The sequence below is a fragment of the Pinus tabuliformis genome, chromosome 4_1 (assembly GCF_031772625.1).
Source record: "Pinus tabuliformis cultivar Carrire ecotype Pingquan chromosome 4_1, CPIR1, whole genome shotgun sequence".
NCBI lineage: Eukaryota > Viridiplantae > Streptophyta > Pinopsida > Pinales > Pinaceae > Pinus > Pinus tabuliformis.
This window is the reverse complement of record NC_142303.1, coordinates 678090579-678113747: the sequence shown is the minus strand read 5'-3', so window position 1 is coordinate 678113747 and position 23169 is coordinate 678090579. Positions and strand designations below refer to the sequence as shown.

The 23169-nt window shown below is 39.8% G+C and overlaps 1 protein-coding gene across 1 annotated transcript in view; it reads left to right on the top strand.

Moving 5' to 3' along the window:
- LOC149177918 (calmodulin-binding transcription activator) overlaps positions 1 to 23169 on the top strand; it is a 340027-nt gene that overhangs the window by 186493 nt on the left and 130365 nt on the right. Inside the window, exons 6-8 of the mRNA XM_089421919.1 lie at positions 8195 to 8432; positions 8817 to 9106; positions 9258 to 9292. Coding sequence (XP_089278045.1) covers positions 8195 to 8432; positions 8817 to 9106; positions 9258 to 9292 — 563 coding nt within the window. The remainder of the gene's footprint in view (positions 1 to 8194; positions 8433 to 8816; positions 9107 to 9257; positions 9293 to 23169) is intronic.

The following is a 23169-nucleotide window of genomic DNA, read 5'->3' as shown; positions in this document are numbered from 1 at the left end:
GAGTCTTTTTTTTGGAGCAGCAGTGAGGAGTCTTGGGCAATCATTGGAGCAACAGTGAGTAGCTTCTTATGCAGCCATTCGAGTAGCATTGAGGAGACAATTTGTGCCTGGAGGTATTTTTTTCACTTCTAAAATCAGTTTTTGCTTTTTTGTTGTTGTGCAAATCCAGAAATTGAAAAGAGTCTTTTTTGTAAAGGAAATGAACATTGAAACAATGCTTTTTTTTGTTTTCATTTTCAGATTTTTTCTTTTCATTTCCAAGTCCAAATATCAGAAAATGGCTCCTAGAGTGAAAGATGCTTCTCGGGCATATGCTGAAATGATTGATAATAAAATGCATTGCAAATTTTGTCATAGAAATATTAAGGGGGGTGGAGGGGGCATTCATAGGCTGAAACAACACTTGGCTGGTGTTAGAGGCCAAATTACTCCATGTGAAGCATGATCAACGAAAATTGGGGATATTAGGAAGGAGTTGCCAGATTACTTTGAGAAGTTTGAGCAAGAGAAAGTTAGGCAAAAAGAAATAGAGGCTGAAATTGGGAGGAAGAAGAGTATACAACAAATGATGGTTTCCAACCCCAATTTTGATTATGAGGGCTCTTCATCTATCCCTTGCACTGATGCATCCAACCCTTTTCACTAGGTTCTTCCCTCTTTGGAGTCTACTGAAGAAAAGGGTAAGGGTAAAATGAAAAAGAAGGGTGATCAAAAGTTATTTCACACCCTCCTCTCCATCAGATTCACATGGTCTTCAAGCTAATAGAAGTCATATGCAGCCCACTTTAAATGACCATTGGAAGAAAGAATTGAGAGAGACTCCCTGTGATTACATAGCTATATGGTGGTATGATTCTGATATCCCCTTCAATGATTCTCGTTCACCATATTATGAACCTATGTTTGATGCCATATTTGCTGCTGGAAAGGGCTTCAAAGGCCCTACTATGCATGAGTTAAGGGGATCTCTTTTGCAAAAAGAAGTTTCCTCCATTGATGAATATTTGAAAGATTTCAAAAGCTCATGGGAAAAAACAAGATGTACCATCATGTCAGATGGATGGACTGGTCAAAGGAACCATACCATCATAAACTTTCTTATCTTTTGCCCACAGGGAACCATGTTTCTAAAATCAGTTGATGCATCTGATAGGGTGAAAGATGAAAACTTGTTGTTTTAGCTTTTGGTTGAGGTTGTTGAAGAGGTGGGGGTGACTAATGTTGTTAAAATAATCACAGATAATGCTTCTAACTATGTTCTTGCTGTAAAATGTTAAGAAGAAAAACACAAAACCATCTTTTGGACCCCATGTGCTACTCATTGCATAGACCTCATGCTTGAGGATATTGGCAAAATAGATTGGGTCAAGAACATTGTAGAGCATGCCAAAAGCATAACAAAATATATCTACAATCACTCATGGATTTTGAGCCTGATGAGGAAACATATGTTGATTTGGGGTAGCATCGGATGTGCTCTAGCCATGAAAATTGGTGGAGAGGCTAAAGCACATGAGATCTCCAAGACCCAAAAATGGTTGGGGAAGATTCTACCTGGTTTGGGAGATATTAAAATAATTAATATTTTTAATGAGGTTCCTAAGTCTAAACTTAGGAAAAATAAAATATTAATGAGTATTAATATAAAACTGGGTTAGAAGGGTCCAAAAGTCATGGATCAAGCCAAATCTTGTTGATTAGAGATTTAATCTCGGTCGTTGATGGACTAACGAGAAAGGTATAAGAGGAGGCTTGAGGGTCAGTTGGAGGACACACCAAGAGAGGTCGAGAATTTGATTTTCTGGGGCAGGGTTTGCTGAGGAAATCGAGTGAGTGATCTGAGTTGTAGCTGAGGGGCAGTGAATACATAACAGAGAGGCAAAGTTGGTACCAGAGAGGTAGTGCAGAGCCCAATGAGGTTGACGCAGAGGCAACTGGAGGCTACGCAGAGGCAGCTAGGAGTTGCGCAGTGCCAGAGAGGCCAGCGTGTGAGACATAGAGGGTCTAGGGGCTGACGCAGAGGCTCCAGAGGCTGACGCAGAGGCTCCAGAGGCTGACGCAGAGGCTAGCAGAGTTGACACAGGGCCTAGAGGCAGCGCTGGAGGATTTCGTGGGATAGACTGGGAGCTAGTGAGCCAGATAGGGTGACACAGTCCCTATCAGAGTGACGCAGAGTAGCAGAAGTTGCAATTGTTGCTGTGGGATCATTCATCCGGTGATTAATCAGCTGGAATATCTGTCTCCGAGGAGAGGTACTACTGCCGAGGGCATTCTCTGTTGGGTGAGCCATTTTTGGCACCCTAGTTGTATTCTAAAAACTGCATAATAATAAAACCCTCTGAATAATTGCATCGGTTTTCCCGCATTGGGTTTTTCTGGGGACATTGGTCCAAAAACAACAGTGTCACTTGTGTGCTTGTTTTCTTTTAGTTGATAATTTGTAGATGTTGATACTGTACTTGTGTTTATTTTCAGTGTTTACATGGTAAGTTTATTTTCAGTATTTACATGGTAAATAACTTGTTAAGTAATTTATAGGGGCCCGGGATATTATTACGCTTGCCATCACTAGATTTGCAACTCATTTTTTAACATTGCAATCTATGCTTTCACAATATAGAAACTTGCAAAAGGTGTTTTCAAGTGATGAATGGAATGAATGTCAATGGTCTCGCAAACAGGATAACAAAGATGTGAAAAAGAAAGTTAATGAAGAAATATTTTGGAAAAGGGCAACAAAGATTGTGAAGGTTGCTGAGCCATTGGTTAAGGTGTTGTGGTTGGTGGATGGGGAAAGGTTGGCTATGGGATTCGTTTATGAGGATATGGATCAAGCAAAGGAACAAATAAATGCAATATACAAGGATAGAGTGGCTAAGTATGGGCCCATTTGGGAAATCATTGATCAAAGATTGGAACAATCAACTCCATCGCCCTATACATGCAACTGGTTTTTTTTTGAACCCACGGTATCATTATAAAGCTCTGGAGGTAGGAGATTTGATTGGGGAGGTTAAAGATGGGTTGATTGACTGCGTTGACCGCATGGTCCCTAAGGAGAGTGATCATTTGGAGATACACCAATAGATAACTTGTTTCAGCAGAGCCACCGATACCTTTGGCAAGAACCTAGCAAGGATTGCAAAGGGAAGCAAATGAGCCAGGTAAACAAACAATTTCAATTTACAAACTGTTATTTTGTTAAATTGTTTATAATTTGAAAGTTGGATATAATTTGTTGAGCTAACTCATTACACAACTATGTTTTTTGCAGCACAATGGTGGGGGCATTTGGTAGCCATTGTCCTTAATTGTAGAAGTTTGTAATCCGTATTTTGAGTCAAACTTGCAGTGCTACTGGGTGTGAGAGCAATTGGTCTGTCTTTGAGAGGATTCACACGAAGAAGAGAAACTGTTTGGAACAAAAATAGTTAAATGATCAAGTCTATGTCCAATACAACCTTCGACTCAGACATAACCAATTGCTGAACAAAAGACCTGATACAAATCCGATTGTGTTGGAAGATATTGATCCAACATCAGATTGGGTAGTGACGAGTCATCCAACAGAGTTTGATCCTGATGAGGACATTCGTATTTATTTGGATTTACAGACATAGGCATTAGTTGAACGTAATGTTCAGTTGAATGTAGATCCACTTGTACCAGGCCCGGCTCCAAGTCCTCCAGTTGCAGGCACTAACGGAAACGCATATCTCGTCTATCTCACCGTGTAGTTGCTGCGCCTGCTAGTGCTACTACTTCTACAGTTGCAGTTGGAGATGGTGATGAGGAGGAGGAGCCATGGGTTTCCCTGTCTGACTCTGATTCAGAGTTTGAGCCAGATGATGTTGGCTTCTCTAGCAGTAGCTAGTAGTACTGGTGACTAGTGATGTTTTACAGTTTACTTTTGTTGTAGAGGCCATTTAGAGCCTCCTTGGTTATGTGTTTTTGTTTTGATCTCTATATCATGTATGTATTGGACAGTGCACTGGGTGCCATTTTGATATAATTGATATATTCATGAGCTTACTTTGATCATATGTTGTCTTCTCTCTATATTATAATGCTTTGTGTTTGGAAACATAAATGAAAATCTTTAAAATTATTTTTTTCATAAAAAATAAATATTTAATGTATTTTTTACAACGACTGAGTCATTGAAATCAAACTGGCTGAGTCGATACCGAGTTGGAGTCTGAGTCGGAGCCGACCCTCGGCTGGTTCCGAACCCGAGTTGGAGTTTTAAAACATTGGTTTTCATACATCAAGGAGCAGGATCAAGACTTGCAGATCATTTAATTCTGAGAGTTAGCCAAATACAAGAAAGACCATTTAGGTTTTGCACTGTAATGTTCTATTGAAAGACCAATAAACTTTCAAACCCTCAGCCCTTATTTGATGACAGCTTCAGAGCATCAATTCTCGTAGTTGTGTTGCAGTTACATCAGAAATATTCTCTCCAGTTAGCCTTCACTACAAACTATCTTCAATGAAACCCTGAGACTTCACCAACAACTCTATCTGTTTAGGGACAGCATTCATGAATTCATAACAGCAACCCTCTTCCTAGTCATGCCATACAGTTGTATGGTTTCAAGTCAACTGAGATCAGTCCATTATGGGTTCTCCAATTTGGGCTATTTCAACCAGGTTTCAGATCTACAATATTGTCAATGGTCTGCAACAAAGGGAGGGTTGAGATTAGGGCTCCAGTCACATGTGAAACAAGCGGTGAAGCCAAGCAAGAATAAGGTTCAATATTCCTTTAGAGGCGGGTGTAGCAAATCATTCAAAAATTCAGAGCAGTGATATGTTTCAAATCCCTGTAGTGGAGTCCTTGAATCAGTGACAAATTCAGGAAGGTTTTTGTTCAGAGTAATGTACAAAATTTCCTTTCATAGGACCGTAGAAGTATATTAGTCCAGGACTGAAAGTCAATGTAGCCACAGAGATTTAAAACCCAAATGGATCCCATGCAGTCAGCGTAGCAGATAAACCATATAACACAAGGCCGCAGAATGTTGAAGGCCTTATTGATTCCTCCTGCAAGAATAAATTTAACCCAGCGAGACCCATAAATTAAACGAAACCCAGAAAGAAAACTTTCCAAATTGTCTCTTTGTCTAAAATTTTCAAGACTGCAGGTGCAGACAAAAGTCTCCACTTATGCATTCATATTTTATCAAGGATATATTACTCACTCCTTGGCTGAGAGCTGCAATAGAAAAGAGACCAGACTACTTCAAGATTTTCAGCTGAGTTTTATCCTTGTCTCTTGCAACAAAAGACAATGAACCCCTGATCAGAGAATACGAACCATAGGCCACAGTTCGTAAACCCTCCACAGGATGCTGGAAAAATTTCAGAGCTCTGTCATACTCAAATGCGTTGAGTTACTTCCAGGGCTAAGTTATAATCTCCAGCAAGGTCCTACAAAAGAAACCTCAAACCAACAAATCACCCAGATTGATGCCCTAGCGCTCAGAATTGTAAGCACCTGACTTTTCTTTGAAACGCAGCAGATTCATAACTCCTTCATAATTTCATACTGACTGATCCTTTGAGGGGGAAGGAGGCCATGGAGACTTGACAGCATTTCTAGAGATTGCTTTTGCTCTTTCTCTGGCTTGTCCTCAGCCTCGCTCTCATATCATATTAAATTTAGATTAACATGTTCTTAGCATAGGACAGTCACATCAATTTTTATATAGCCCAGTTATTAATCCATAGCAATCACATCAATTATAATCATGATGACTGTAACTGAGAAATGAACATAGAAAAATAATGCAGAGGATAAGCCAAGACAAAAGGACACATGAATATGGCTCAAGCCAGGGAAAAACCCCATGATGGGGAAAACCCTTATTCAAATCTTCTTATTACTATAATCAAATGTCCAGCAGAGAGAGGGAGAGTACAATAAAGAGTCAAGATTGACTTGCCAATACCACTGTCCAAATTCAAAGGAGATAACCCAGACAAGTCTGCACTTCATTCTTCAGTCCTAACCAGAGATCAACAATGGTCAAAATAGCTGCAAAATTAACGTCAAAAGGAACCTGAACCTATATGAATGAGTGCGGCCTTCTGAACAAAAGATAAAACTCCCAATTCAGTTGGAATCAAGGCATTATTACAGTTTTGGTTAGGACATACATCAGCCCTAACTCATAGCAGCAAACACATGAGAAATACTCCACTTCTTCTTGCTGTAGGTGCAGTTATGAGGTTATTATTAACCTTTCATCTCTGGAACAGCCTGCGGCTAGCATGAAGTAGGCTCCTATGCGGCCTATCAAGGAGAGGGGTTTAAACCACACAAAACCCTCCTAATATCTGCGGTGATCCTCCAAGATGAATCGGGTCAGTGTCATGAGATAAGGAAGCCCAGAACAGAACTTAACTAAGCCCAAACATTCCGATTTGCTGAGTCAGCCTGCAGCCTGTGGAACCCATCTCATCATGCAGCCCAAACAAGACCAAACAGTCCCCCCTCGTTCTTCGCTAAAGCTACCTTTCTGCCTATGGCCATTTTCAGAGAGAGATGTGTGTGTGAAATGATGGAGACGGCACCTCAATATATACAATTCATTGGGGTTGAAGGACGTGACGGTTGGGCTTGGTGAGCCGACATATAGCGGAGGCCGACCTTGAAAATTGCTTATGAGAAATAAAAAATTCAAAATCACACTTGCGCTTATCCAAATGAGACGATCTTTATATCGATTTTGGTCCTCTCGAAAAGAGGAATTCAATGGAATGATTATCTCCATCAACTGAGCTGTCCAAAGTGGAATTTGGCCCTAGCTGCCAATTTTAACAATGTGTCTTATATATTGCACTGAATTTTCAATGAGCTTACAGTAAGTGTTGCACTAGATGATGGATTCTACATGAAGAACTCATAGAAGAAAGGAAAAGAACATTAAATCTAGTTCCAAACTCTGAAAAGACCCTAGATGGCTATTATTGAATGATATTACACTGAGTTAAATCTATTAAACCCTAAGTCACAGGACACGTCCTCCAAGGTCCCGTGTCCCATATTTTACATGCCGGACACGAAAACGGCCCTAAAACGTGTCAAAAATGTTTTTTATCGTGTCTTGTAAAATGTAAAACGTATTTGCCGGTTTTTGTCGTGTCATGCATCTGGAAAACGCGTATTTCGTTGATAGAAAACGTTGCCTGTATAAACTGCAATTTTTTTTGAAAGAAACAAATAATTTTTGAGTGGGGCAGCTTAATGATCAAGTCTAGGCCCTAGTATTGATATGCTATTCATGGTAATTCTTAAAGTAAAAGTGACATTCTCCTTAATCTTCATTTTCATCCTTTTACTTAAATTTTTAACATTACCCTGAAATGACTTGGGATGTTTGAGAGTGGTGCCGGCCTCATTGGATTTCATATGGAGAAAGTAAAATTTTAGATTTCATTCAAAATGCAGCAAACTTATCAGTTTTTCAGGATTTCAGGATTGGGAGATTGTAATGTTTCCAGGTGACACCACCTTCCCGAGCTATCCCTGCCACCAGTAGAGGACGTGGTCTACCTCCTATAGCTCCTACTTCTAGTTCTTCAGCTTCTAGAGCATAGCAAACTCCACTGCCAACTCCACCAGCACCAACATCTACATCTAGAGGGAAAGGGAACGTTGTGGCATTTTCTCGCAAGAGGGGCGGAGGAAATCAATAGGATTAGACTTTAGTTATTTTCTTATGTGCTTGTAAGTTGTACATGAACAATGAACATTGAATATTCAAGAATCACGACCAAGCATATCACATTCTAATTTCTAAATAGTAAATTTTGATTCTATTTATTTTTTTTAAAGTGAACTATGAACTTTGAGAAGTAATTATATTTTAATTTGATTAGATAAGCTGCAACCTGCAATTTAATATGGATAAAAAACTATATTTCGGTATATATATATATATTTTTATTAAATATATATAAAACGTGTCCCCCATGTCCTGTTTCCAGGTTGCTGCGTTTCGTATTGAATACTCGTATTTACGTGTCCTTCGTGTCTCGTGTCCTCGTGTCATGTGACTTAGATTAAACCATATTTTTGATTTTGTATATGCTCTATACTTATTGAACATTTTAGAAACACTTGACAAATCCATGAATCAAACTTCTGAAAATTTTGAGAAACTAAATTGTTATGTCATATTGTCAGGTTAATACCAAAAGCAGTATATCACCCCAAGGAGGTAGAAATACAATGGGTACCTCACATTTATCAAATCGGATTTGTAAGCCCACTATGTTACCAATGACACCAGCAAATTCAAGTTCAAGTTCAGGTTACTCTGAGAAACCTGCTTCATGGATATCCTCTGAGGAGCTTGATTCTGGGGATGATGCTTCTGTATATACGCATCTAATGCAAGCTCCAGGCTTCAAAACTCCTAGTAGTAAGTGCTTTCATATGTTTAAAGTTAAATCTTTATGTTTGTTTATTTATGCTTTTGTTAATGCAGAATAAATGAGAAAACATTTTCTGCTTAGTAACATTGTGGATTTTGTGGAGTTACTGTTGGACAGAATTAGTTTCAGTGAGGAAGGGTCACCCAATTTTAATGTACTGATTGCATACGAAAATAGTTATTAAGGGAATCTATTGGTCTTATTTGTTCATGAGAATATTCTTATATTGCTCTTACAACTAAATTTAAATGTGCTGCTGAGAGAATGGAATATCATACATGAATGGTATGCAAAGATCACAAAACTTGAATAGTTTGAGGGCATTTCAAATATAGACTTAATCATAAGGTGTAATATCTTCTGATTGATAGGTGATGGAGTTCCTCCACTGGATAATATAAATAAGGCAGGAAATCTTGATCCTGGAAATGCTGGCATGAGAATTCCTGAAGATTTGACAATTCATCAAATTAATACATTGGATTGGGAGGATTTGGTTGAACCACAGGGTTGTCTTGAAGGAATTTACTATGAAAGTAGAACACAACCCAATAAGAAACCTCTTCCAAGTGGGCAGTTCAAAACTGGTGACATGCTGAACACTACTGTAAATGGCATTGGTGCCAATTTGTCCATTGATTATTTGCAACATCAAGGAAAAGTAAGTATCTGATTGAAATGAAAATCATTGTGCAGTTATTACTTCAATTTGGATTGCTTGAAGAGGTTGCATTTCTAATTTCTTGTAGTAGATCTAGACCTATATCTTGTTTTCAATTTTGCTTTTATATTCTTGATTTTTAATGCTGCAGTTATTCTCATCAAGCTTTCCATCTTATGTTGCTGTGTGATATGCCTTATTTAGTGCTTTTCACAATCAGATGACCAATAACTGTGCTCATGGCATGAGTAATAATTTTACTTCTGTTAATTTTTGTATGAGTAGATTGAATGCATTTTGGGACCCTTGCACTTAAAATTTCTATACTACCACTTATGAATGATTAGATTTATGGAGCTTCTTATACTATACTACTACTAATTGTCAAGATTTCCATCTTATGAAGTTGTGTGAGATGCCTTATTTAGTGCTTTTGACTATCAGTTGACCAATAAATGTGCTCATGACACGAGTAGTAATTTTATTGATCTTACTTTTTGTAGAGGTAGATTGAATGCATTTTGGGTTGGTTTTCTGAAACTTGGATAACAAAATTTGACAATTGAATTATAACTCTTGCCAAATTTAGAGTCGTGTCAGATAATCTTTAAAATGTGGTGCAGGTTTGCCTTCAGAATTCAAGCAAGGTAAATTGATAAACATGAGATACAGTATGTTACATACATCCAAAAAATGAAGAGCTAGTATTTTGACATCCATAAAACCATGGTTGCAAGTATCTCCAATTTCTCTTAATATTTCCAATATTTTCAGGTCCAAGTATATGTATGATGAGATTTTCTGGTATTTTCCCTAGTATTTCCAATAAATTTCTTTCTAGACCCTCGGTGATATGGTCCTCTTAGCATTCTCCCCCAAGGAGTCTACCTCTACTAAATTTTTTAGTGAAGCAGAGCAGTTTGGTGGCATGGCATACCCCTCTTATGATCTGGCTGCATTCTGATTTTTGGGTACTTTTGTGTTTCCTAGAGCAATTCACATTACTCGAGGCACTTAACATATTTTGAGGAATTGGTCACACTTCTTGGTGCATTTTAGGCTTATTTAGGGACATGTTACTGCACCATTAGCATTTGTTGAATCTCTGTACAACTCGCTATGGTTGGCACACACAAGATGTAGGCCCACTGTCACCTTGGCCTAAGTTTCCACTTTTTAAGCCCAAATTCCTACCACAAGGCTATTAGAAGCTTCCCGTGAGATATTCCAACCAATCCACTACAAGTCCAATGCCTTATAATGGGGTTTAATTAGTTGAAGTGAGGAGTTTTATATTTCTGTTTTGTTGGCTTGATGTAAAATCTACAATATGTACTTAGCTAAACCAACCTACAAGTACGCTGACACTTGATGAAATTTAGCAACTAAATGGCCCAAATTATTGTACTTGCAAGATACTAGCTAGAAATTAAATCTACGTTTTGATATGATACCTGGTTAAGGGGATGGTTGAACAATTATGTCTAATATATCAAATTATAAATTTGCTGGATATTGCTTCAAATTTTTATACCATCAAATTGACAAACAATTTACACAGTGCAAACCCTAAAATTAACGACAAAAACTGGAAATATAATCTGCAACTGAAGAATAAACGAGATAATCATGTAGAAGAATTCAGCCTTATTTTATTAATATGTAGTAGATATCACATGCTAGTAGAATAATATGGAAATGGCTGAAGCGATGACCTCCCAGGAAATCTGCAACAATACTGCATCTGCCTCCAAAATAAAGCTAAACTGATAAATGCACATGTGAATTTTGGATGAATTCACCAAGGGGAGAAGAGGGTTCTCACCCACTCTCATTGAATCACCCTAGGGTTTTCGTCTTGGGGTTACTAAAGAAGAGAGCTAAATTCTCCAATCTACACCAAAGACAAATACTCAAACCAAGATGCCCCCAAATGATCTCCTTCTCGTCCTTTTAAAGACTCAATAGATAGATCTCCAAGCATCTAGAAGTATCTTATTTTAATATTATTCTAGAAGCTTCCCTTTGGCTCCATCTAAGTGTCTTTTAATTTTATTTTATTTTACTTAAGTCAATTTTGGCCTTTTTCCCTCAATTAATTATTTTCCCCTCCTCTTATTTAATTAAGTGACTAATTAAAGTTAATTTTAATCCGGGAAAATGGTAAATCGCTCGCCATGCTTTATCTGGCCACTGGAAATCTTTTCTCATCATCTCATCCTGTAGAACTTCTCATTCTGGTTCCAATGAGCTATTACACTGAGGTGTCCCATCAAATATTCCTCCTGGAATGCCACCTCAAATGTAATTAATTAAGTCAGACTTTATTAAGTTTGTTTTACGAAAGTTGTCGGAATGCAACGAAACAAAAGACAAGTTGTGCGGATGATGGAATACGCCACGCGAATGCCATCAGATCCCACAAAATCCCTCAAAACCCCTTCGAGACCCCTGAAGATGTAATCATGCTCCTGTGGCCTGACCATCACATATGCTGGAATCCATCCTGGCTGTAATATAGAGGAAACTGAAATGAAGACATTACAATTCCTCTTGCGCCAAGATTGCTTGCCCTCAAGCAATCCATATCTGACTGTTGCAGAGGCAATTGTATACAGATACCAGGATCCATACAAATCATTGTGTCACATTTCTTTGCATCATCAAATCATGCATGGATCCCTTAATACCTGGATTTGAAACAAATCACTGGTTCACCTTGCTACCAATAGATCCTCCTGGATCTCAATGGCACCATGGCCAATCATCTTCTCTCATATCCCATGGCTCTAAATTTACTCTGTCTTTGGCTAAAGTTGTTGCCCCATCAATCGAATTCTAACTCATCATTTCTCTCCAGTGCAATCCTTGGCATAAACCAAGGTCAATCCCATGAAGTTGATGTTGGGCTAGCACAACTGGATCGCTGATGAGTTGTTAGCCCACATCCAACCGCCAACATGTAGTGTCCCTCATATTTAAGGGTCGTTGTTGTACTATGCCCTAGACTAGGAATGACACTCTATTAGTAGGATACCAACTCATTATCTCTCACTAATCCATCCCATGGGAAGGATTGGATGCATGGTCAGTTGTATATGAAATGAGTCCATTATGCTGCACCATGCTCAACTTATGTAGCTCTGCCTAGGACATCAACAAGTACAAAGTGGGCAAATCGTGCTGCAAGCCTTGTCCATGTACCCTTGGAGAGGGATGCTAACTGAAAGTACTACAACTCTGCCAATTGTATGTGCATCTAACTGCTCCTCATCAATGGCTGGTCCAAAAGATTTCTGCTCATCCTCCTCCACCATGGGCTCAACATGAGCCACTAACTGGCTTCCCAAAGATGGCTCATCATGCACACTGTGCATATCATCCTCCTCATTTGACTCATGCTTCTATATGTGCCCTTCAGATTGAATCATCAGTCGCTCATCCCGCAACTCTTCTACCTAGTCTTCTTCCCTTATGGGGACAATCGACTGCTCATCATACTCTTCCATCACACAGGGATGCATATCTGGGCTGCTGTCAACAATTCCACATGATCGCTCATGCTCCTCAGAGGTATCCTCATAAGATCCCATGGACTCAACTATAAAAGAAGAATCATCATCTGGAAAGTCACAAGGAATCTCATCTTGATCTATATCTGTCATCTTCTCAGTGTCACTCAAACATGAGTGTTTAGGCCCCCAAGGTTCCTTGTAGATGAAGCAAAGACCCTTTCTCCTTAACTCGTTCTTGCTGCATGGTCCACAAATCTTCAGCAGCTCTTCCCTGGTCATATGTCTTCTGAACCATTTTATGTTATGCTCAACCAACCTTTTGTTGAACTTGAAATGTGTAACTAGGTTCGGTCTTCATAAATATGAAATGTACTTTTGATTCTTGTATATTGTAAAAAGAAAGTAAAATTATTATTGTTATTTTTGTAGTATGGGTTTCATGCTCAAAGTCATTTTATTTAGATGTCAAGCACTTATTGAGTGCTTCTAGGGTTTGTCCATGTGTCAAAATACCATCCAAGACCAAGTCAGCTTGGCAGCTTAGAAATCGGCCTCATTAGGGAATGTCATCCTACTTAGAAGTCTATATATAGGAGGGATATCGACCTCCTATGGATACTCACTCACTTCTCATCATGCAAGTGAAAGAGAAGTAGAAAAATGGCAAGCGAAGAAGGAAGAAGGACGAAGTATTTGGGTTATTTCTCTCTCTCTCTGTCTCGCATGTGCGAAGATAAGGCTAGGGTTTTGCAGCTGAAAGGTGAAGGTGTGAAAAGTGCAAAAAGAAGATCAAAGAAAGGACTACTAGGTCACCTACAAGCCCTAGAAGGAGAAGCGACCTAAGTGAAGGTCAAAGGAAGTGTTGGAAGCTCTAAATTTTCTCACACGTGTGGAAGCAACCACTGTTGCAGGGGTCGAAAATTTCAGACCTGCAGTGGAGGCCGAAATTTTGTAGCTGGAGATCGAAATTGTGCAGTTAGAAGAGATTTCACTGGGTTTGGCTTGGATAGAAGAAGCACATCATTTGGAAGGTCTTGCTTGGTCTTGGAAGATTATTGGTCTTGGTCTACAGGTCTTGGAATTCGTCATTTGAAGAATCTATAAGAAGAGAAGAGATTTGTGGGTTTTTCTCTCAAGTGGAGAGGTTTTAGCCCTAGCTTTCAACCTACATCCTATGTTCTTGTGTACTATTGATCTTCATGTTTTTGGTAGCTGTTTGATAACAAGAACAAAATAATAATAAGAGAAGAAGCTAATAAGTAAGAAAAAGTAAAAATACATCACAAGCAGTTATCAAGTATAAGAGAAATCATCCTAATTGCAATGGTATATATTTCTGAACACCTTTCGGCTAGTTCATAAGCAACGGGTGAGACTATTTGTTCCTTTCTCCAAATGAACAACAACTTAGACCGCAACTTCTTGTAGATGGCATCACGGTCTCCCATAATTGAAGACAAAATGGACTACATGTGATTTGACTATGTCAGGTTGATGTTTCTTAATACTAAAGAAGTTTTGGAACATTTGAAGAATCAGGGCATCACACTCTAGATCAAACATGATGTCACAAGATCTGAGCATGGCCATGATTTCTAGGATCTTGAGTTGCTGTCCAAAGGTAGAACCCACGGTGTTGTCCAAATTATGAAAGGTCTCTACTATCAACTTGAAGACTCTCCTTATAATGTCATTGTTATAAGGGGATATAGGTACAGTTAGTCTCATGATATTACTGGGACAGGAGGAAACTGTAAGTTTTACCCCTTAACAAGGGTGCTCCAAGAGCTTGGGTTGTATTAGGGAAAACATTGCTAGTTTTAGAGCCCAACTTAATTTCTTCCTAATTGACGGGTTCACCTTGGAGAGGAGTGAGGCTAGTTTTAAGTGAGAAGGGCTTTCACTATAACCCCTATGTATTTCAGATATATCCCAAGTGGAAAGATTATGTGTTCTAATTTCTGGCCCCTTCTGCAAATCCTTTGGCCATTCCTATTGAAGAATGGCATGGACCCCTCTTGAGAAAGGTTTGTTGTTCTACCTAGTTTTCTGGTCCACATTGCAGTCTGCTAAGGTACTGCTGTGTTGACTTAGGAGATGTTTTAAATATTCCATAAGGCTATACAAATAATACAACAATGGTGATGGAAATTATAGATTCTCTACCATATAAGCCCTCTCTTCTCATCAAATGACTTAACAAACCAATGCTCAAACAAAAAAAAAATTCTGCCTCAATCCAAACTCTAATCATACAATCACTGACTCACTCACATGACAAAACTCAAGAAACATCTCTTACATACAAAATTTCAGTGACAGACTCATATACAAGACAATCTTCTCAACTCCTTTCACTCAAACTTTGACCATGCACATCACTGTTAATACTCTTAAAAGTAAGGCTAATAGCATGACCTCTGGTCACAACACTGTATCAAACCTTGGGTCATCAAGAGATTCCCAAAGATAACAAGGGTAGGTTACATGAAATCCTTGAATTGTTAAAATACTAGCAGCTACGCTCCTTAATCAAACCCTCACAGACAGTCTGGATATAGCCTCACTCAATCAACTCTCATTAGTCACAGTTGTTCATCAATACATCAGAAACAACATGAAGATAATAGCCAAATCAATTGCCAAGAACAAGATGAAATCCCAAACCCTTTTCTTGAAATTTCGGTGCTCCATTTTAGACTTCTTCCTTCATTGGATTAGGCATAAGCAAGACAAAGTTGATGGATCAAATGAGGAGGAAACCTCTCCTTTATATGGCCTTCTAAGGGGGTCGAATGGGTGCCTTTTTGGGCCCAACCGACTTGAAATATTATGAGGCCGACTTGTATATTTTTTTGGAGGCAAGTACAAATACAAATACAAATTCAAATTTCCAATTCTTTTTTCATGATGAAAATACCAGCCATGGCTATTACATTTCCAACTCTCCTTCTTAGCCAAGGAGGTATTTTTCATTCTCTCTCAAGATCAATCTTCCCGACCAGTTCATAGGTCTCACAACACACAGGCTAAGGAAGAAATCACCAATATAATTCTCTCTCTCTCTTAGGATCAATCTCCCTGGCAATTCCATAGGTCTCACAAAACACAGCCTAAGGGAGAGATCATTAGTCTCATCATAAGGAAAGATACATAACATCGAACTCATCTCAATGCATCTCCCTGACCACATGGTCTCACAACACACAACCAAGGGAGGAATGATCATCTCAGTGCATCTCCCCGACTACAAGGTCTCACGACACATAGCCTAAGGGAGGATTCATCATCTCAATGCATCTCCCCGACCACAAGGTCTCACAGCACACAACCTAAAGGAGGAATCGTGATGCTATGTGATCAGTGCTCCCTCTCCAAGGGGATTCTCAACCATTCCAGTTTATTGACATAAACATCAACAACTAGCTCAACAGTAGAAAATTAGCCATGGTGGATCTCAGTACTTTATCAAACATTTCAGCAAACAATAACATTCAACTTTAGTCGGGGCAGAAGCAATCATCAACAACAATGATTGAAACTATAAGACAACAAATGGCTTCTCACAGATGTAAGCATCCACAACAATGGTTGAATCTAGAAGACACCAAGTGGCTTCTCATAGAAGCAAATATCAACAGTAGCCGTCGAATCCAACAAATAATAAGTGGCTTCTTACAAAAGCAAATATTAGCAACATTCAGTCCAAATAGAGTTAGAAATTCCATGCATCAGGTGGTTCAACGAGCCAATGAAAGGGATTCATCAAATCAATAGTAGAGTCTCGCAGCTTCTTCAAATTTATCATTAATCCAGTGTCCATGGACTCATAGTCCATCATGACATAACCTTAGCAGGGATTTGTCATATTTTCAGTCTTACAGTCCTTCAATCAAATCCCTCTTATACTGAAGAGGACTTCAGTCCTTGTCATATCATCAATACATAGGAGAAAAAATCACAGGCTCAACTTAATCATATTCAGATCAACATCGTTCTTCAAAATTTCTAGCCATCTTTATCTTAGAGGTCACGTAGATCAGAAACGTGCGTCAATCAGGCTGATCTTGTTTGCTCCCTTTGAGTTCAAGGCCCATCCAATCAGGAGTCTTCTTGGCACACTGTTCTTCCATCCATTTCCAATGATTGCCACACCTTGGCAGTTTTCAAGGTGTCCCTGCAATCTATTGATTTTGGGTAGCATCAGATGTGCTCTAGCTCCGAAATTTTGTGGAGGGGCTAGAATACATAAGATCTCCAAGACCCAAAAATCGTTTGGAGAAATTCCACCCGGATTGTGAGTTATTAAAATAATTAATATTTTTAATGGGGTTCCTAAGTCTAAACTTAGGAAAATAAAAATATTAATGGGTATTAATAAAAATATGGGTGAGAAGCTTCTAAGAGACAAGGATCAAGTCTATTTTAATCTTAGCCGTTGATTAGGGACTTAATCTTAGCTGTTGATTCATCAACAGGAAAAGTATAAGAGGAGGCTTGAGGGTCAGTTGGAGATACACCAAGTGATCAAATCAGTTCGATTTTTCTGGGGCGTGGTTTGCTGAGAAAATCGAACCAGTGATCTGAGTTGCAGTGAGAGGGGCAGAAGTAGAGATTTGGATCGGAAAGGAGTTCCGAGCCAAAGAGTACCGGGCAGAGGGAAACAATAGCATCAATGAGGCAACGTAGAGGCTTACGTAGCCCAGGAAGGGGCTCACACAGTGCTGATGTAGGCCAGGAGGGTCTCTTGTAGTGGCAGTGTAGGATATTTTTCGAAAGTCCGAGATTTTGCCGGAGATGCGAAGTTCTGAGCTGGGAGGGCTGAACAACAGTCTTCCTCCAGCAAATCGATCCAGCAGAAGGGGTGACACAGTCTCCTAGAGGCAAGACACTAGCCCAAGCAGGGATTGCGTTGGGATTTTGCAGTGCTTGCTGGAGTCAGGCCACTTAGTGGATCAGTTGTGACTTGGAGAACGAGGTAAAACCTCGTATGTATTTCTTGTTGTCGAGATTTCTCTGAAATGTTAGCCGATGTGAGAGGCAACCAGTTGTACTAAGATCCTGCTTGCTTAATAATACAAACCCTCTATACGCTGCACCGGTTTTCCCAAGTTGGGTTTTTCTAGGGACATGTTGTCCAAAAACAACGGTGTCCCTTGTGTGTTTGTCTCATATATTTTCAATTAATGATTTGTATGTCAGTGTAGTCTGCAGTAGTGTTTTTCATCATTGTTTATAAATTAAATAACTTGTTGAATGTAATAAAAGTAGGAGATGATAAACCTGTGATTGTAGTAGGAATTCTGATGTGTAAATTCATAAATTTTCACATGGTATCAGAGCATTGCAGATCATAGGACACTGAAGACATTAGCCATGAGATCCAGTGAATTCGCTGCAGAGAAGAAACTGTCCCGAGTGATAGTGTTGTTTCAGAGGCGAAGGAGCAGCTGAAGGAGTGACGCAGAGCCAAAGAAGTGACGTAGAGGCTCACGCAATGCCTGTGTCAGCATTTCAAGCCTGTAGAGGGTGACACAGTACCCGAGAGGAGCTCACACAGTGATTGCGTCAGCTATTTGGGCTAGCGCAGAGCCTGAGAGGCTCAAATCAGTCAGTTGCCCGGGCAGAAGGAGCAGTGTAGATTCGATTTGAGGAGCTGGTGGGACATTGTTGCTGTTGGTACAGAACAATGTTTGTGGAGACAAAGCTAAGGTAGAGGGAGTCACTGCCTTGACAGAATTCTAGCCAAAGAAATCTAGATCCGGGTTGCTGAGCAATAGCAAAGGAGAATTGGAGAGGAGTGATTCGACATTTGGCGGGAGGATTTCCGTGAAGGAAATCAGGACTCAGAGGGAGTCTGGAAAGAACTTGTTCCTTAGAGGATTTCTAGTGCCAAAGAAATCCAGATCCGAGTCTTGCTGGGGCAACAGTAAGAGAGGGAGAAGAGAACTTGTTCTACACTTGTTGAGCAGAGATGGCAGTCAATGGACTGAGGGATTAGGATAGATTGGATGGAGCATCCAACTTTGTCATTTGGAAGGCCAAGATCCTGGCAGGCTTGGACAAGAATCACATCAAGGATTATGCTTTGAAAGTGGTGGCTGTACTGGTCGATGCTGATCCTCTAAAGAAGTACGAGGAGGCTCAAGCGAAGGCTAAATGCATGATTCTAGACGGGGTCAAAGATCATGTGGTCCCACACATTGCTGAGAAGGAAACATCAAGGGAGATGTGGGAGATGTTGACCACCTTGTACTAGGGGACTTCCGTTCAACAGAAGATGCTATTGGAGAATCAGCTGAGACAGTACCGGATGCAGCAAGGAGAAGAGATTGATCCCTTCCTCCTCAAGTTGCAAGGGATTCGAGACCAACCAAATTCCGTAGGGTCTACACCAAATCCTGAGTTCATGGTCGGGACTACCCTGAATGCAGTCACCGAAGACTGGGAGACATTTGTCCAGAGTATCTTGGGCAGAGCTTCTCTCCCCAGTTGGGAGGAGATGTGGGCAACTCTTCAACAGGAAGAGATCAGGAGGCTGGCCAAGTTAGGGAGTAGCAATAAAGGAGTTAGAACCAAGGAGGAGGAGGAGGATGCAACTCTCGCATCATCAGGATAGCCAGGGAAGCAAAAGAGGAAAAATAAAGACATAACCAAAGTCAGATGCTTTAGGTGTGGGGAACTGGGACATTTCGCCACTTAGTGCCCTCGGATAAGGGCAAGGAAGAGAAGTCTGACTCGAAGGCTGCTCCAGCGAAAGCTAACAAGGAGGAGCATGACGAGGATTGTGCCATGAGTGCTCATGCACCTCTGGAGAAGAGGTGGGACGACATAGAGTTGTAGTCGGGAGGACTACACAAGGGGCAGGATCCTTGAGGTGCCCAAACCCTTGGATCACATACGGCTACGAGAGCCCTTAACGACATTAGCAGAATGACAGGAGTTAGTTAGTGCGAGGGATGATGGAGCAACAGTGGCAGAGCTAGAGTGCCAAAGTCTTAAGCAACACAGTAGACTGTTGCAACAGTGCGGGAGGCACAAAGTAGATACAACAGTAGCGTAGTAGCATCAGAGGGTCAGCATAGATTAGTAGTAGAGGTAGCTTCAGCATCAAGGGGCATCCAGACTGACCAACATGTCAACTTTTGGGTGGCTTTTTAGTTGCTTACTTCCCAGCAACTGAGTTGCAGTGAAACAGTTAGTAGTGGCAGTGATATGGGCAACGTGATGCAGCATTTTGAGACGGAGCTGTAGTACAGATGCAACAGTGGCAGTGGCAGTGTCATGGGCAACAGTACAGGGTGCAGCAGTGTAGTGGATGAAGGGCAGTAGGCCAAGCATCAACAACACAGAGGACCGATGCCGTGGATCAGTGTGATGCTTCTATTGGGAAGTATTGCTAGAGCACATTCCTCGCTAAGAGGGAGTGTTGATTTTGGGTAGCATCGGATGTGCTCTAGCTCCAAAATTTTGTGGAGGGGCTAGAATACATAAGATCTCCAAGACCCAGAAATCGTTGGAGAAATTCCACCCGGATTGTGAGTTATTAAAATAATTAATATTTTTAATGGGGTTCCTAAGTCTAAACTTAGGAAAATAAAAATATTAATGGGTATTAATAAAAATATGGGTGAGAAGCTTCTAAGAGACAAGGATCAAGTCTGTTTTAATCTTAGCCGTTGATTAGGGACTTAATCTCGGTCGTTGATTCATCAACAGGAAAAGTATAAGAGGAGGCTTGAGGGTCAGTTGGAGATACACCAAGTGATCAAATCAGTTCGATTTTTCTGGGGTGTGGTTTGCTGAGAAAATTGAATCAGTGTTCTGAGTTGCAGTGAGAGGGGCAAAAGCAGAGATTTGGATCAGAAAGGAGTTTCGAGCCAAAGAGTATTGGGTAGAGAGTAAGCAGTAGCATTACAGAGGTAGCGCAGAGGCCTATGTAGCCCAGGAAGGGGCTCACGCAGTGCTGACTCGGGCCAGGAGGGTCTCTTGTAGTGGCAGTGTAGGATATTTGTCGGCAGTCCAAGATTTTGCCGGAGAAGCGAAGTTCTGAGCCGAGAGGGCTGAACAACAGTCTTTCTCCAGCAAATTGATCCAACAGAAGGGGTGACGCAGTTTCCTAGAGGCAAGACGCTGGACCAAGCAGGGATTGCGCTGGGATTTCGTAGTGCTTGTCGGAGTCACGCCACTCAGTGGATCAATTGTGACTTGGAGAATGAGGTAAATCCTCGTATGTATTTCTTGCTACCGAGATTTCTCTGAAAGGTTAGCCGGTGTGAGAGGCAACCTGTTGTACTCAGATTCTGCTTGCTTAATAATACAAACCCTCTATATGCTGCACCAGTTTTCCCAAGTTGGGTTTTTCCGAGGACGTGTTGTCCAAAAATAACGGTGTCCCTTGTGTGTTTGTCTCATATATTTTCAATTTATGATCTGTATGTCAGTGTAGTCTGTAGTAGTGTTTTTCATCACTATTTATAAATTAAATAACTTGTTGAATGTAATAACAAGTAGGAGATGATAAACCAGTGATTGCAGTAGGATTTCTGATGTGTAGATTCAGAAATTTTCACACAATCCTCGCTAGGAGGTCATGGAAGAACAAATATAGCGAAGCAAGATATACAAAGACAAGATAATCATAATGTAAAAATAATAGAAACAATCAAGAAAGCATCTATCTCTTGAGAATATATTAGCTCCCTCTTGATCTTAGACGTCTTGGGTTCAGTCAACTTTGTTCAACTCATCAAGGAGTTATTCTCGTCTATATCATCATCATCAAGGAATCCATATTCATCAAGTATTCTGGTCCATATCATCAAAAAAGTTGACCTCGTCCATATCATCAAAAGTTGATGTTGTCCATATCATCGAAAGGATTACACATTATTAGTGATGATAAAATAAATAAAAGAAATACAAGATACTTTTTTGAGAACATGACAACTCCCTCTTAATCTTTAGTCTTCTTGCAATCTGCAAATCAACCTCATCATCAAGATGTCAAATCTTCTAGGAACTAGGGTTACTTCTTGAGTGGAAGCAAGTAATCCATAAGCCCTAGACTTTCATCACCAACTCTAGATAGGGTTATCAATTGATTGGCTAGGGTTTTATCTCCAAACTCTAATGATATTTCGGGTTTAATCTAGGATTTACAAATCCTAGTTGAGTAATCTTTATCTTCACCATTATCAACACCCTTGCATCCTTTTTCAATTTCATCATTTTTCAACATCTGTAATCCCAGGTTTTCACAAATCTTGAGTCTTACTTCAAAACATTCCAAGAGTCAGAAATTGAGATTTTTCAAACCCTAGATGTTGTAATTCCATCATGTCTTAAATAATCTGATCAGATTTTGACCTGCTTGCATTTATTTCAATGTCCATGCTTTAGGTCACAATATATCAACCGTATTGCCTCTTGCAATAAATTTCATTAATTAGGTCAAGACTTATTTAAGTATTCAAGACTTCAAAGATATTACAATTGAAGAGGGACAAGTAGCATTTTTTGCTTATTTCTTGAAATTTCAAAGCAGAGTCCTGACTCTATTCCTCAGACTTGCAACTTGATCATCTTTTACATATCCACCCATCATTGTTTGACTGCTAGTACGAAACTTGAAGGGAGATCTTTTGAGAAACTTTGACAGATCATATTCTTGGAAACTTGTAGAGGAACGTGGTCTTTTCAATACACAGACACACACAGACAGATACATATACTAGATCTGAGTGACCCACTCGTTTGATATCATAATTTATATGTCTGCCTTCCTTGCTGTGTATGCCATATTTCTTTTATGTATAGAGAGAAGTAGATCTCTAGATACAACATAGAATCAAAAGACATATCCCATAGACAAAGTTCGGACTACTGGTCATACCACTTTTGCACAAGAAAATATCTTCTTCAACAGTGGTCTGGAAAAACTTGTTTTCTGCTTCAGCTCAGACTACTTCTTTCACAATTTGATCTTAAGTTATAGATTTAAACTCAGTCTCAGTCATCAATATTTAGTTTGGATGTCGTGGATGTAGATTATCATCATCATTCTTAGAGAAATTTGGATCAACAACATGCTTATACTGAATTCAGATCATAATTGTCATCAACTCAAATCACATCATTGGATCAATAATATAGATCTCTTCATTAGAATTTGTAAGATACAGAGATACAATCACTGTAAATATGAGCCCAGACTTTCGTTCATAGGAATCATGACCTACCACAGTAAAATTCAGATTAATTTCATACCTTGATTAGGCTGAGACTTTCTCAGATCCAGCCTCAGAGAAGCTCGCACATCATGCCGCAAAGAAGCTTGCAGAGTGTAAATGATCAGTAGAGGTATGGGCTAACCATGCTTCAAACTTGGATCATAGAGAGCTCAGATGTAGTCACAGCTTCATAGAATAGATTTAGACCTTAGCTTCTTCTTAGAAACCCATCACTACAGAGAGGAGTTTGATTACTATGATGATGTCAAGTTGAACCTCTTTAAGTCTTCAAGAGGGCTTCTTAAAGCTTTCAAAT